Genomic DNA, 16,678 nt, shown 5'->3' on the forward strand with positions numbered 1-16,678 from the left:
ATGTTCACATTGCCTGTTGACAAGGACCTTAAAGCTACCCTCTGCCTTGGAATTACTCCTTCCCAAAGTTTTCCAGGGATTTTCTGTACATAAATTAGGATGTCTTGATTTCGTTCCCTCTCCTTACAGCACCAGGACATTCCCAAGCAAGTGCTGTATCCACACCCATTTGTACTGAAAGTTCGGACTTCAGCAGGGAGAGGTTACTTAGGAATGGAGAGTCCCTGTAGTGCTTGGAGTGAACAAGCTCAGAAGCTGCCTCAGTGTGTGCTTTGTATTTTCTGAATCCTTACTGTAGTTGCTGTGTCTCATTTAATTTTTTAAGGAAATACTGTATGTCGCTCTATTCTTTTTATTGGTTTTATTTTCTCCTTTTTAGGTAGTTCTGGGGATTGAACCTAGGTTCTGATACATGCTAGCAAATGGTTCATCTTTGACCCGTGCCTTCAGCCTTTTGCTAGCAGTGTTACTTTTGCTAGCAGTGGTTAAAACAAAACCAAAACAAACAAGAAGCCTAAAGTGAACATTTTTTTCCTTAATCTCATTTTCTTAATGTTTTCTTCAGATTGGTGTGTGAGCCTTAGAAAGCCACGGTAGCGGGGAAAATTGCCTGGTCCTAGCATAGTGCCATAGAGAAGAGAAACAGTGAGGCATGGAGGTAGAGTGGTGGTGCAGGTGGTGCAGGAGTGTGGAGGTGGTGCAGGGTTGCTCCTTCCCTAAGTGTGGACTCAAGTCTTTCTGTTCTGTAATCAACAGGAGGACTCACAAACGGCAGTGGAAGATACATCTCTGCTGCTCCTGGTGCCGAAGCCAAGTACCGAAGCGCAAGCAGTGCCTCCAGCCTCTTCAGCCCCAGCAGCACTCTCTTTTCTTCCTCTCGATTAAGATATGGAATGTCTGATGTTATGCCCTCTGGTAGGAGCAGACTTCTGGAAGATTTTCGAAACAACCGGTACCCTAATTTACAACTGCGGGAGATTGCTGGGCATATAATGGAATTTTCCCAAGACCAGCATGGTTCTAGGTAAGGACCTGGCTTTGGCCCTCAAAGTAACTGAAATCTGTGCCCTGAATTCCATGTCTCAGATAGGTAAACCACACCACAGAAACATCTGCCTTTTTGTGATTCACAATATACCTCTGCTTTGTCTCTCAGTGTTTGTTTCAGAGGAATTTGAGCATGGGGCTCATTAGATGGCCACATGTTTAAAATAGTTCTTAGTGGTTCGCACCATGGTTGTCTTTGAGCAACTTTGTTACCTTTATGAGCAAGTACTCTGTGTTTCTACTTCACAAGAATTTCAAAATGCTGCTGTTTGCCTCTGGCTATGGTTGCATATAACCTATAATCACAGTACCAATGAAACAGAGGCAGGGGGATTACTACAAGTTCAAACATCTTGTTGTACAGTAGTTACAACCATCTCTGCACAAAGAAATCTTCCCAGGAAGCCCTGTGCACAGGTCAGCACCATAAGACCTCTTATGGAGGAGACACTGTTAAATGGCAGTGTGGATCCCCAGTTCCCACTTGCTCTCATCCCTGCTGCTTCAGGGGCAGAGGGGTGCACTATGCCTAGGGACTCAGTGAGGTGAGACAGGGCCACTCATTCTCCCTCCCATCTCTGTTGCGGGTTTTCTCTTCTCTGTCCAGGTTCAGGGAAACTTCTAATGGTCTCCCCGCTCTGGTACTTCTGCTGAGAGTAGAGGCCAGATGCAGAGACAGCAAGGGTTTTCCTGAAGAAGTCAACCAGGGACCACCTTTTCAGAAACTTAGTGACTGATTCTCTTTACTGATACCGGTTATAGGGTGTGGTAAGGACCATAAGTTTCTGATGAGAAATTGCTATCTCAGCACTTGGGGAGGCAGAGGGCAGGATGATCTTTCTTACGTTTGAGTCCAGCCTAGTCTACATAGTGAGACCCTTAAAACACAAGCAAAGGAAACAAGACTCAGTGCATTTATTGGGCCAAATGTTGCAAAACTTATCACCCTCACATTGCAAGTCTTCTCTGTGTGTGGTTTCATTACCCCTTCATTCTGTTCTCCAGATTCATTCAGCTGAAACTAGAACGTGCCACAGCAGCTGAGCGCCAGCTTGTCTTCAACGAGATCCTCCAGGCTGCGTACCAACTTATGGTGGATGTGTTTGGAAATTACGTCATTCAGAAGTTCTTTGAAGTATGTCTTCATTTTTTCTGCACTTTGACATCTTCAGAGCATTTGAATTTTATTGGCTTTTTGAAGCACAACAGCTCATTCCAGCCGTTAAAATGAAGTGCTATGGTCTGCTCGAGGAAGAGTGTTTAGTGTTTCCCCAGTTCCTTATCAGCCACTATTTTGGTCCTCAATGTGTTAGATGCTCTGAGAGTATGGTGTGATAACTGCCCCTATGTGAGACCCAGCACAGAATATAGACCAGACTGGGCTTGAACTCACAGACATTCACCTGCCTCTGCCTCTGTCTTCCAAATGCTGGACTTAAAGGTGTGTACCGCCCCATCTGAGTGCATTAAAAGAGGGTTTTTTTTGTTTGTTTGTTTGGTTGGTTGGTTGTTTTTTTTTTTTTTAAAACATGTTAATATATGGGGTTGGGAGTTGCCTGAGGAGGCCTAAGCCATAATCCCTTTAATCAAGTGGTTGTGCTGGCAATCAAACTCAGATCCTTTGGAAGAGTGATGCTTGCCCTAAGTGCTGAGCCCCACTCTCAGCTTCTACCTCAGTGGTTCAGATGGTCACATGGGTAGTTTAAGGGTATTATAGCAATACAGTGTGAAAATGAAAAGCAATGGAAGATAGCTAGGAGTTGGCTCTGTACCCCAGCCTCAGCTTTTCCACTGTGGCCTGAGGCTATGTGTGGGGACTTTCTTGGCCCTGTCACCTTCTTTTGCCCATTAACTTGATTGAGTCTTTGGGAGTAAATTAGTGATGAATATTGTCTGCTCCCTCAAATTTCAAAGACTTGTGGATTTTTAAAAATTTTTTATTAACATTTATCATAATGCTATTGTCATTGCTTATTATTGTCAGCAGCTTCCAGCTGTTGGATGATGCAGAAACACTGAGAGAAAGGATTGGGTCTGGGAACAGCTGCAGGAACTCTGAGCTTATCTGCTAACATCTGCAGATTTTCACGGTCTTTTATTTGTATGGAACTTTAAGAGTGGCTCTCTCGACTTTACCTGTCCACTTCCTCACAGACACTCAGCTGCACTAAGAAACTGGCCGCTGTGCCTCTGATTCTCTCTTCACTGCTGATGATGTCATTGAGTTAGGGTGCTATGTAGCTGGATATCAGAACGAATGTGGCATGTATGTAGTCCTGTGGTTTAGAACAAGCCAGAGAACTTCTCTAGACCCCATGGGTAGAACATATAGGCTTGGACAGTCCCATGATGGTTGTATTCAAATGACTACAAAAAGTCAAGGTTTGAAAACAACTTTTGGGAGAACTGTAACTCTGCAATGTCACCTTTCAAGTGACATTCTCCTTGCAAAGGCTTCCTGTTCATATGAACAGTCTTTGAAAGACATGAATTCATGAGAGTATTGTGTGTGCTTCACCTCACACTTGGCAGAGTCACTTGGGTGGAAGGCTTGCCAACCACAGATCTTGCACATGTCTGCCTATGCAACACAATTAACTACATTACTATGAGACATATGGAGCCTTGAAGATGGTCCCATTCCTGCAGCTGGCTTGGAATAACAGGTGTCTAGCTTCTTCCCTTCAGAAATTAGTTTCTATGCTTTAATTCTTCAGGACTCTTTAAGGTACGATTGATTGTAGGCAGTAGGACAGCAAGAGGCGGAGGCTGGACACTACACAGGTTATGGAAAAGTTTGTTTTCTCTGGACTTCCTCTTTTACTTAATTAACGGTGTCTCTCATATGTCCTGTCTAGTTTGGCAGCCATGATCAGAAGCTGGCTTTGGCCGAACGGATTCGAGGCCACGTCCTGTCATTGGCGCTGCAGATGTATGGCTGCCGAGTCATCCAGAAAGCTTTGGAATTTATTCCCTCAGACCAGCAGGTAATTGTAAGTTTCCTTTTCACTTTTCTCTTGGTGTTTCTCTGTGGTTCGTGCAGTCGACTGTGAAGACTGTCAGTCTGGACGTCCTTTGCTGGTTTATGATTGTGCTTATGGCTTCCCATCGGCAGAGCAAGCAGGAATTGCCCGGTTAGTTTACAAGATTCCAGTGGATCAGTTAATTTGAAGCCTCATCTCTTTGGTTCCAGTGTAGCCTGAGTAGCTACAGTTTTACAGGGAGGTGCCAGGTGGTGCCAAGGCCTCTGGCCTGCACTCCTCAGCCTTGGTGCTCTGAGCTCCCTCACCCTTCTCAGCGGTGGGGTTGCTGTTGTCTGGCAGTGATGACCCACTTGCCCTCACTGAGGACAAAGTTCGATAATGAGAACCTTTGTTATGGACTCGTTCTGAGCCAGACAGGATCCCACCAGCTCTGATTCAGACCCATTCTACTACCAGGCAGTGTGCAGATGGTGGCAGGTGAAGGCTGGTGGAGCCTGGAGCACTTAAGGCTGAGTCTCATAGCTAGGCATCTGAAAATGCTGTGAAGGTGGGTTTGGTTGGGACAGACCTAGGGCCACATGTGCAGAACAGTTGAGAAGCACCTTCTAGCTGAGTGTAGTTGCAGACAGTGGAATCCCAGCACATTGGGAGCCAGATGCTTCAGGATCACCCCAAGTTTGAAGCCTCCCATAGAAAGCTAGATAGCCAAACCCCATTCTCCAATCACAGGCAGACGTGAGGCTGGCACTTTTTATTTATTGTCATTTGTCATTCACTCCAAATTATGAGTTGTAATAATCTCAGGATTTTTTGTGGCTTAGTGAATCATCTTTAATTCTGTTGCTTTTTTTCCCCCCACATGGAAGCTCCTTTCTCTTCGATCATGTAGCCACTTACCAAAAGAAACCAGCTGTTCTGACCCTTTCATATATTGTCTTCTACTTCCTCACTGAGGAGTTGCTTGCCAGCCTTTCGCCTTTTTATGTCTTTTTTCTCCTCTTTGTCCTTTTCTCTGGTTATTCCTCTTCCCACTTTTTTGGCAATGCTGGGGTCAAATCTCAGACTTCATACAGGTTGCATAACTGCCTGCCTTGACAGACCCCTGCCTGGTTGAGGAGCTGGGGTCGTGGGCTCGTGCCACTAGGCAGAGTTTTTAACATTTGTCCCTTTTTAAGCCCTGTTTCTCTGTTTAGACTACTTTTCTGCTGTGGTCTGTGCTTGCTTTTTTAGAGTTTTATTGGTTCTGTGACTATGTATCCCTGGCCAAAAATAAGGCTCTGATGTTAAGTTAGTAAATGGTCCTTTAGACTAAGCTGTTGTGATTGTGAATGTAATGTCTCCTGTTAGGTGATATCTCACTTGCTCTGCATTAGCACCTTAGGGATCCATCACTGTTCATGAGTGGTGGTATGTTAAAATGGCTGTGCCATTCTAGCCGAAATACAAAGTGCAGATAGAATCAGCAGTTAAATTGGGGGACAGATGGCTGGCCAACCAGGTTCTGCATTTCCATAGGTGATGTGAGGCAGGGAGTGGGTGCCATGAAGAAGGCTCCAGTCACAATTTCAGCTGACTCCAGCGCACACGCAGACACCCATTGTTGTTGCACTCTATCTGTTGTCTTTTGTCACTGTTTGGACACCATTAATGAACTGAAAACCATTCCTGCTGGCTAATCAGTGCACCTTGGTGGAAAAGTAGTTAGACACTGCGAGTCAGTGTGGCTGCTCTGAAATTGGTATTGTATCTCTTTTTGTCTGTCTCCATGTCCTTTTTGACTCTACCAAAGGTAGGAGCCCTTTGAGACATGTTTTTGGCATGTCTAGGTTAACCTTAAACCTCTTGGGTTCTCGAACAGTCTTAGTCTCCCTAGGTGTGTATCACACCACCAATGGCTGTCTATAGTTTATGTCCTGGCAAGTCTGGGACTTGTGTATATCCCCAGCTGGCCTTGAATTTGAGGTAGTCTTCCTGCCTTCGACTCTCAAATGCTAGAATTACTTGGCTTTTTTTTTTTTTTCCTTTTCTTTTTGTTTGTTTATGTTTTAAATATATAGCTTCACTTGTCAGCTTATTTTTCTGTGGCTGGAAGGGCTGCGGGGAGTTATAGAATTGACAGGTGGTTTCCCAGCAAGCACAGGCTATATCATGGTGCCCCGTTGCTTGGGTTTGAGGCTTGGCAGTCCAGGTCTTTTTGAACACGTTTTGTGATTTGTCTGCTCCCATGCTTCCTGTGTGATGTGTTAGGAGGGAGCTAAGCACACTTGGCTCTTGGCTATTTCTCACCTGGGTACAATCTGGATTAGTGCTCTTATTAATAATAGGAGCTTACATGATTGTCAGGATATAAGTGTGCTGAATTGTATGAGCTTTTCAGTCCTGCACACTTCATAACTTTTTTTCTATTTGAAGATGACTTTTGTAATTTTTCAGTTTTCAGAGTCTCGTGTAGCTCAGGTCGGCCTTGAACTGTCTCTGTAAATAAAACTAATCTTGAACTCTTGAACCTGTTGCCATCCCATCAGCACGTATAGTACAAGTTGTACTACCAAACCCTGGCATGTTTTTTAAAGTAGGTTCTGATAGATGTAGTGTAGGCTGGCCTAGAAGTTGCTATGTAGCAACTTAAGTTCTGCCTTCGCTTTTGAGGCCTGGAGTTAGAGGTGTGTTCCCCTACACCCGGCTGGTGTCATGGTTTTTGGAGCCTAGACAAGTTTTATGTCCCACCTGCTTTCACTTGCTTTTATGTTGCTTGGCTACAGTTGGCTTTGATTGTTATGGATCTGTGCAGTGCTTGCTGCTTGGTAGGGAGTGGGGACTATCTGGATGTTTGCTGGCTGTGATTCTAGTGGTGCCTTCTCAATCTTTATCTCCAATAGAACGAGATGGTGCGCGAGCTAGATGGCCATGTCCTGAAGTGTGTGAAAGACCAGAATGGCAACCATGTGGTTCAGAAGTGCATTGAATGTGTGCAGCCCCAGTCTTTGCAGTTCATCATCGATGCATTCAAGGGGCAGGTAAGTTACTTAGGTCATGTTGTTTAGCTAGCTAGGCATTTATTTTACTCTGTGTTTAGAAGCAGTCATAGCAGTGGCATCAACCTGAACATGTCACCAGGTCTCTTCCTTTTACTCTCTTTGGTTCTGCTGTTGGCAGCAAAACTGCTAAGATGTATTAATATCTGAAGGATTATTTTTCCATGGCTAGTTATTATCCTGATTTTTCAAATCTTTTGTTACATAAAAAATTAAGATAGAATCTTGCAGATTATGATTGAATGTATCCTTAAAATAACTAAGTGTCTTTGCTTATAGCTTTCTGAGGGTGTGTGGAACATGATTATTTAAAATGTTACAGAATGCTCACCACCAGGCACAATCACTGCTCTGTTACTAAAATGTGATCTTGCCATGTAGCCCAGGCTAGGCTCCAATTTGTAGTATACCAGTCTTCCAAGTGTATATGGCCACGCCTCGGCTAAGGTTGTCACTTTATTTTGCCATTACTTTTCTAAGTGGCTCTAAATTGGATATCATTGTTAGTTTCTTTGCCAAAAATAGTACTTTTCCCCCCATCTTGCTGACTCAGAACCCAGGGATTACTGGGAATTTCAGGGTTAGTGGAGGGGAGGGAAGACAAATTCATTCACTCAGATGTTATTATTAGAGCTAGAAAGATGGTTCAGTGGCTAAGATCACTTGTTATTCTTGCAGGGGACCTGGGTTTGGTTCCCAGCACCCACATGACTACTCAATTATCTAGTTCCAGGGGATTAGACACTTCTTTCTGGCTTTGGTGGGCACACACATAAATTAAAATCTATAAAAAATTAATTAAATGTCTATAATTTAATCTATAAAACCTTAGATTAATAACAGTTTGCAACAAAAGTAAAACAAAGGAGAAAAATGATTGCTGTGCTTTCTTTCGAGGGAGTGGTGAGGAACCCATGGTGTGCAGCTGTAGCCACAATCCTGCCTCCAGTTCAGGGCTTAAATGCCATCCTGTTGGAACTGCAAGAGTTGGCAGCTAGATTAGATAAAGAACTACTACAGTCCAAGAAAAAAGTATGTGGTAGGAGAAATAGAGAAAACATGAATAAACATTTACAGAAGCCCAGATTGCCAGTTGATACGGAAATCATCTATTCCATTCATTAGGAGGAAAGTGAAAATGAGACCCAGAGACAGGCAGTTCCCACCATGCACTGCAGTGGTGTTTTGAGGCAGGCTCTTACTATGTAGACCTGGCTGGCCTTGAATCTCATGATACTCCTATCCTGGCTTTCTGAGTTCTAGGATTAAAGACACTAACTCTTGAGCTCACATTAGTATTTCCATACAGCTGGGCAAAGCCAGAATCCGGACCTGGAGATGTAGGCTGAGGATGCAGCTGAGTGGTTGTACTTACCTAGCATAAGAAAGAACTCCTGGTTCAATCCCCAGTACCACAAAAGTCAAGTCAAAACAGGACAGTTAAAAATTTCATGCACTTTCTTATAGCTCTGAACCTAACAGCACCCTAGCCAGCCTTTTGAGCAGCAGTTTATTTATATGGGAGCATTTAGATTTAGTTGCTTCTCCAGGTATGTGGGCTTCTTTATGGTTGCCTGTATGCTGGACGAGCCTCCACCAATGAGTGCCTACTGGAACCTTTTTAACTTTGCTACCCTGGCTACCCTGGAGCAGATCCTCGTCTCTGCCTCTAGAGTGCTGAAATTAAATGTGCTAGCCACATGCCCAGTTTCTCCCTCTTCTGTTTTTCATCCTATCTTTTGAAAAGGCAGGTGGTTGACACTTTTGGGTTTTAGTTTTTGTTTTTTGAGACAGAATTTATCTGTGTAACTCTGACTGTCCTGGAGCTCTAGAGCAGGCTGTTGTGGAACTCAGAAGTCCACCTGCCTCTGCTTCCTGAGGAGTTTATATCACCTTGACTTGTTTCCATTTCATTTTAGGCTTCTTGGAAAAGTTTGTTTCAATTACTTTACACACTAATATGAATTTCTAAACAACATAAGTGGGTTAAGTTTATCGGTGAAGCAAGAGGGGTAGGGTCATGATGTGCTAGCACTGAAGTGATTGTCTTAAATTTGTCTACTTCAGGTGTTCGCGTTGTCTACGCACCCTTATGGCTGTAGGGTGATCCAAAGGATCCTAGAGCACTGTCTCCCTGACCAGACCCTCCCTATCCTCGAGGAGCTTCACCAGCACACGGAGCAGCTTGTGCAGGTACTATTGTTGCCAGAAGAGGAGCTGCAGACCTCTGTTGACTCGTATAGGCCCGGAGTGTGTGTTTTATTGGCAGAAAGTATTAACATGTCATCAGTGCCCTTCAGAGCTTTGTGTGTTCCATGAATATAGACAATGATTTGAAACCATGGCTCATGAGTTGGTTGAAGGTCCCCACTCCATCAGCACACAATCACTCGTGCCGCTGGCCTAGTCTTCTGGTATTTGCTGCTTCTGCTGGCACAGTAATGAACAACCCTGAGTGTTAGAAAGATGTCATCAAAACTTTTGCAGTTTTTATTAGAGGAAAACATTTCTTTATTCCCCAAACACTCCTTCCTCAATTCTAAAATGATTATAGGCCTACTTTTTTGTAGTGAGTATTTGTGCAAAGCCCAGCTAGAAACTAAGAGCATAGATATATAGAGAAAAATAGTCTGCTGTCTTGTAACAGTATGTTCTTGTTTTGTAATGAGAGGGAAATTGTTACCACCTAAATATTTAAAATTTTCTAGCAGGATCCTTCCCATTCAGATGTACTGGAGTGCTTTTCTGTCATTACCCCACCCCCTGCCTCTCAAGAGTGATAGACAGTAATTAGATGGAGGACCTAGTAATCCATAGAACTGTTTTTTATGTATATTTTATTTTTTGTTTTTGTTTTTTTCTGTTTTGTTTTGTTTTTTTTTGCTTCTCAAATAGGATCAGTATGGAAATTATGTAATCCAACATGTACTGGAGCATGGTCGTCCTGAGGATAAAAGCAAAATTGTAGCCGAGATCCGAGGCAATGTACTTGTATTGAGTCAGCACAAATTTGCAAGGTGTGTGCTCTGGGGAGCAAGGATTGGGCAGCACTTCAGCTGTAGAATATTTTCCCTAAGTTTACATTTACTTGTTTGTGTGCTTGTGACTATGTGTGCCCATGTGCACTGCACCAGGTGTATGTATGGAAGCTAGAGGACAACCTGAGGGCCGTGGGTCTCTGTTAAATATTGTCTGCTGTAAAAGTCAAGTAGTGTGTTAAGTGTTCTTCCTACTCCTTTGTAATTGCCATGGAAATCTAAGGGCTGTTTCTGACATATTATTTTTGGCCTGTTTGTTTCTTCCCTAGAATGGGCATTTCGAGGTATTCTCCACTCACCTCTCTTTACCTGAGAGGGGTCATTTGTCAGACCTGCCCAGGCCTCTACTTCTCAGTTTTAGGGTAGCAGCAGGCTTGAGAAATCCTGGCCTCTGTGGTCTTCTGAGCAGATTCATTCTTTCTCACTGCTCATAGAAGAACAATACTGCTTAGTTTTCTAATATTTTCTTCCCAGGGGCTTTTATGGGATTAACTAGACAGAGAGCATGACTCATGGGTGTCAGCTCTTACATTGATATTCATTAATACCCACTTTTAATTAAACATATTTTGTGTGTGTGTGTGTGTGTGTGTGTTGTGCGTGTTCATGAATATCTTCCATGGTGCCCGTGTGGAGCTTAGATGGAGTAAATTAATCAAAGGATTTACGTGTGACTTAATCTAGAGAGGCTGGCAGGCCACATGCCTGCAGGGGTCACTTTTGGAGTTGTACTTCTAGAGTTTACAGTCTGCTTTAGGCAGATGAAACTTCTTTTAGTCTTTTTTCCTCGAGGGTTTTGGACCCAACGTTCTCCTCCTTTGCAAAGCCCCAGTTCCTGCCGACTCAGTACTTAATTCTGGGTATTGGGTATTAGGGTCAGTGACAGTGGTCCACATAGCACACTGTATTGTTGACTTGCACAGCTTTGTGCCCATGGAATTGAGGTGAGGGTACATGTCATCTAATAAAGGCAGGCAATCAATAAGAGGAATTGCTCTGCTTGGTGACTAGTCATCAGTGTGGCAGTTTTTCTAACATTGGTTACAAAACTCTGCCTTCATGGAAGCTCTCCTTTACTGCTTTCCCAGTGGAGGTGTGTGAGGTGGTCACAAGTGCTGACACAGCACAGGGCAGCTGGCTGTGCTGTGGGCCACCTTGACTGAGCCTGGTATGCTGCCATGTGCCAGTGTCTGTGTCTTGCATGGAAGCTGTGACAAGCAGAGTCGTCCTAAGTCTTGATGTGTGTTGAAATAGTGATGCAAGCCAGCTGAGCTGTCAGGAAGCTCTGTGGTGAACCGTGTCGGTCTGTCGGCTTCTCACGCTCATTACTATCTCAGGTGAGCAGGTCAGGGCCCCTCTCCTGAACACTGGAGCTCAGGTGACTCACTGCTGGACACCCCAGTGTTTCTGATATTATAGAGCCAGACCCTGGGGAAATGAGTTCCCCATGTGTGCCATCTCCCCTCAATGTCCATCCTGAGAAATGTAGTCTAAGAGGGGATGTTTTCTGATTGTTCCTTTTAATTTGTCTTGTGACAGCAATGTTGTGGAAAAGTGTGTCACTCACGCCTCGCGTACAGAGCGTGCTGTGCTCATTGATGAGGTATGCACCATGAACGATGGTCCCCACAGTGCCTTATACACCATGATGAAGGATCAGTATGCCAACTATGTGGTCCAGAAGATGATCGATGTGGCTGAGCCAGGTCAGCGGAAGATTGTCATGCACAAGGTAAGCAAATTGGGTACCAGCCCAGAGTGGGCAAAGGACCAGATGGAAAGTGTTCAGAGAGGACAGCAGACATTGTGCTTGTTTGTGTTTTTGTGCCAGGCTTGTTCTGTATTCCCTGTTCTTTGTGGAGTCACTGTGGTCTTTCTGTGCTTGCCATTCCTACCCTCAACTCAGTGTGGGAGTATTGTTTAATTTTCTTCATTTTTCTTTTCTCTTATGGCTGTGGATGTTTTGTCTGAATACATATATACCTGTGCACTACATGTTTTTTAACATTTTATTGAGTGTAGATGTTATCGTGCATGTCTAGATCACTCTGAGGTAGTTAGATTTGATGACAAGAGCCCTTTACCAACTGAACTATGTTGCTGGTCCTTGAAGAAGCTTATTTCCTGTTTTCAGATGTTGTTCTGAGGCTGACCCAGGCCTGGTGTGTGCTAGGCTAGCATTCTGCCACTGAGCCACACCCCAGCCTGTGTATGTGCGCAGGGGCTTACTTTGTTATTGGCCTTATTAAATCAGGATCTTTCTGCCTTAGCCTCCAAAGTGCTAGAATTGCAGGCACATGTTTGTAAGGTAAACCGATCCTTGGTCTGAGGTCACATTATCAGTCCGTAGGCAGCCTGTTTCTTGTATCCCCTTTCCTCTTTTCACTCATTCCTGCTGTGTGTCCAGGGAGGTAAAATCTGCTCATTTTCCACAAGTGGCACCAAACCCTCCAGCAAACCTCAACTGTGATTCAGCCCACGTGCCATCTCTGCTCTTCCTCTTGTTCACCAGTCACATGAAGCTTGCCTGCTATGTGTCAGCGGTGGGCAACACAACACATGACTAGGGCCTGGTCCCTGACTTAATGGTCCTTGTAGTGTACAGTAGCAGTGGAAAACAATGCTGGTGGGGTGGGTGTGCTCACCTTTTCCTCTGCAGAATCAAGGTTGGGGAGAGTTAGACAGGAGAAAGGGAACAGAGGCTCAAGCAGCTAGTTAGTTGCTGTGGGTAGGGGTTGATGGGGGAGTCACCAAAGAGGCCCACAGGTAGGGAAGGCACACACATCACCTGTTTGTGCCAGGTGGTGCCAAGGCCTCTGGCCTGCACTCCTCAGCCTTGGTGCTCTGAGCTCCCTCACCCTTCTCAGCGGTGGGGTTGCTGTTGTCTGGCGGTGATGACCCACTTGCCCTCACTGAGGACAAAGTTCGATAATGAGAACCTTTGTTATGGACTCGTTCTGAGCCAGACAGGATCCCACCAGCTCTGATTCAGACCCATTCTACTACCAGGCAGTGTGCAGATGGTGGCAGGTGAAGGCTGGTGGAGCCTGGAGCACTTAAGGCTGAGTCTGCTGAGTCTCTCACCTTGTTGATATATGAAGGTGCTGTGTGGTGGGGCTGATGTATGTAGGAGCTGGAAGTATAGGAAGAGGAGGGCACACAGTGACAAAGGCTTGGGGACCAGAGAGGAGACTCTTGTTTTTAGTTTTAGATTTCATTTGTACTTTATGTGTCATGAATATGAAAGTCAGAGGACTTGATTTCTTTTCTCCTACCATGTGGGCTCTGAGGATGGAACCTGGAGGTTGTCAGGCTTAGTGGAACAATCATTGAGACCCAGGACTATACTTTAAAGAACTCTCCTGCTCTTGCACCACCACTGTAACTTCAGGGAAAGTCGTGGAAGCAGCTGTCCTAATGGCTGGTAGTATTTGTCAGACTGAAGAGAGAGGTGTTCAGTAGAAGCTGAAATCAAGAGGCTAAGGACAGCCAGGAACTGTCTTCATGAAGTTAAGGTGTGTGGGAGGAGAGCAGAGGGTTCCCATTCATAGCTTATTAGTCAAGTTAAAAATGGAGTGCAGGAAAGCTGGAAAGATGGAAGGGGAGGAGTGTGAAGGTTAAGAATGGTGAAAGCCAGATTACACTCAGATTGGGGGTGTGTGCAAAGCAAGGGCACTAGAGTCTGAGAGAAGCCCTTGTTGAGGACTGGGTTCTTACCATACCTGGGGGTGCAGCACTCCTGGGTTCTTTGGATAGGCAAACTTGGGAAGGTATATAGATTGCTACCTAGAACTCAGGACTGTTTGTTACCATCCACTGTCCCTGTAGGTACCCAGATGGAGGTGTGCTGTTTCCTGGCCTGTGTGGGTTCATAGCAATTTCTAGAGCTTCTTGGCCCTTCCCTTGCTCTGAGCTTGCAGTTGACCAGACTAACTGCTGACCTTGCAGGCTTCAGGGTGGGTTACCACCCATCTACTTTGGCATGTTACTCCTTGAGATGATTTGGGGTTGGAAACACAGGTAAAATGCCCCTTAACCCATCTTCTGCTTCCTGGGTGGAAAGATTAATATCTGAGCAGAAGGGAGTCAGCATTGTAACTGACTCTGAGCTCCAAGTAACGTTCCCCCCTCAACTGCGTGCACAGGAACAGATGCAGGACAAGAATGCCCACAGGGGTGACCAGAGCTCAGGATGGAGGAATAAGTCATGGAGGGTGGTGACTGATGCCAGAGATGTATCATGAGTGCTGGAAGAGTACGTTTCTGGTTTTTGCTATTCTTTATCCCTGGTGTGTCTTTGGAGAGATGGTAGAGCCGCCTTTCAGCTGCGCTGGCACAGTGTCCGTCCTCTTCATTTGTCTCTTTTTCTACTTATTGTATCTTAGTTGGGGTTTCTATTGTTGTGAAAAAGCAAGGTGACCACAAGCAACTTTATCACATCTTAAAAAAACTGGTAGCTTACTTACTGTATTGTTGAAGGAATTCAACAGCAGGAACCTGGAGGCAGGAAGTGGTGTTAGAGGCACTGGGGGAATGTTGCATGCTGGCTTGGCTTGATAAGTCTGATTGCTTATAGCACCCAGGACCACTGCCCAGGGGTGTACCACCCACAGTGGGCTGGATCCACAAAATGCACCACAGTCCGGCACTCAAGGCAATCAGTTGGGGGCATTTTCTCAATCAAGGTTCCTTCTAAAGTAACTAACTTGTTGACATTAAACACTAGTCAGCACAGTCAGCCCCCTTGTCAGCTTAACACACAATCTTAGTACTTTTAAAGCATAGCCTTTTCTTGTTCATCTTCAAGATCTCATATTAATATTAACCTCACAATGTAAAACATTTCAATGTTTAAAGCCCTGCAGTCTTTACAGACACTTTAAAGTCTCTTTAAAAAGTTCAAGCCTCTAAAATACCCTCAGTTCCTAAACCTCCAAAGTCTCTCATCTGGCTCCTGTAAAAGCAAAATAAGTTAAATACTTTTTTTATTCCAAGAAGGTAGAGTAGGGCACAGTTGCTCAAAGCAAAACCAAAGCCCAACAGTATAAAGCTCAGTGTCCAAGTTCTGGAATTCACCCAGGATCTTTTGGGTTCCCGCAGAGGGTTTGAACACCACCCCCCACCCCAGCCCACATAGTTTTCTCCTGGGTTTAGGCTGGCTGCTTCTGGGGCCAAGCCAGCTCAGTCAACAGGGTCTTGGAGGAGGGAGTGAAGATTAAAGAAAGAAAAGATAATTAGACAACATTGTAACATGACTCCAGCCAATGCTGAAGCAGGTTTACTTTTTTGAGCCTAGGTATAGTCTAGCAAAGAATAGTCAAGGAACAAACAAGGCAATAAACAAAGTCCATGGTCACTGTGTCTACGGGTTTATCAGGATGACCAAGATACAAGGAATACAATGCATTTCTCAGCTGTATTCATCTTGGTCTTTGTCCTAGCCCAGTGTAAATATTCTTGCCAATATCCTTGAAGCATCATCAAGGGCTCTCCACACCGAAGCATCATCCCATGACACTGGCATCTCCAAAATGCTGTGGTCTCTGTATTGGGTTCCACCTTTACCAATAACTCTCCTGAGTATTCTTCAGGGATTCTGACCCTGATGTATTGTTACCAAGTCTCAACTTCTCTTATGACTCCTTCAGTCTTGGGCCTTCTACCCTCTGAGGCTGCCCCCCATCAGTGGCTCCTTCTACCTTCCCACAATGCCAAGCTTCAAGTTTTTCTCTGTGACTCCTTAAAAGGCAGTTCCACCTGGAAGAGACTCTTCTTACACATCACCAAGGTTGGTTTCAGCATGAGGAGCCTCTTGGCTCCTTCTGGACTACAGCTTCTGTGTACTGACCCTGAGGAGATTTGCTTCACTGATGTTGATCTTAATCCCAGTCCCCACTGACCGGTGTCAGTTGTACCAGCAAAACAGAAGTTTCCCTTTAGTGGCTAATACAGATGTCACTTGAATGCCTGATGACAAACCAGTTCTCTTTTGTCTGTACTACTAGCAGCATTATCTTCAAGCTCTGGGCATACTGCATACTGTGGCTTCTCCAGCCCAAACTTGAGGTACTACCGCAGTCCTCCCTAAACTGTGATCTTGTCTGTCACAGCAATACCCCTGACCTGGTACCAACTTATGTCTTAGTTAGGGTTTCTGTTGTTGTAAACATCACCAAAAGCAGCTGAGGCGGAAAGGATTTGTTTGATCTTACAGTTTTTCCATCATCCAAGGAAGTCGGGGCAGGAACCTGTTGGCATGGGCTGATTCAGAAGTCATGGGGAGTGCTGCTGCTTCTTGCTTGGCTTGGCCCCAGTAATTTGCTCAGCCTACTTTCTTATAGCACCCAGAACCACCAGCACACAGGTGGCACCACTCAAAGTGAGTTGAGCCCTCCCACATCGATCATCAATCATCAAACAAGGAAATGTGTCACAGGCTTGTCCACACACAGCCCAGTCAGGTGGGGACATTTTCTCAATTGAGGTTTCCTCTTCCAAAAAGACTCTAACTTGTAAAGTTAATGTAAAACTAGCCAGTACAATTGGTACTGTTAACTGGAAGCAATCCTGTGCC

The 16,678-nt window shown here is 44.8% G+C and overlaps 1 protein-coding gene across 12 annotated transcripts in view; it reads left to right on the forward strand.

Moving 5' to 3' along the window:
- PUM1 (pumilio RNA binding family member 1) overlaps positions 1 to 16,678 on the forward strand; it is a 109,295-nt gene that overhangs the window by 90,549 nt on the left and 2,068 nt on the right. For 8 of the 12 annotated variants that reach the window (XM_080922075.1, XM_080922083.1, XM_080922079.1 and 5 more), the window contains 7 exons: positions 757 to 1,024; positions 2,053 to 2,182; positions 3,906 to 4,040; positions 6,911 to 7,048; positions 9,134 to 9,259; positions 9,962 to 10,083; positions 11,644 to 11,836. In XM_080922075.1, the coding sequence (XP_080778201.1) occupies positions 757 to 1,024; positions 2,053 to 2,182; positions 3,906 to 4,040; positions 6,911 to 7,048; positions 9,134 to 9,259; positions 9,962 to 10,083; positions 11,644 to 11,836 (1,112 nt within the window). The remainder of the gene's footprint in view (positions 1 to 756; positions 1,025 to 2,052; positions 2,183 to 3,905; positions 4,041 to 6,910; positions 7,049 to 9,133; positions 9,260 to 9,961; positions 10,084 to 11,643; positions 11,837 to 16,678) is intronic. The other 4 variants (XM_080922081.1, XM_080922084.1, XM_080922082.1 and 1 more) reach the window with 1 other exon arrangement.

The sequence above is a fragment of the Micromys minutus genome (genome assembly GCF_963924665.1).
Source record: "Micromys minutus genome assembly, chromosome: 9".
NCBI classification, from domain to species: domain Eukaryota; kingdom Metazoa; phylum Chordata; class Mammalia; order Rodentia; family Muridae; genus Micromys; species Micromys minutus.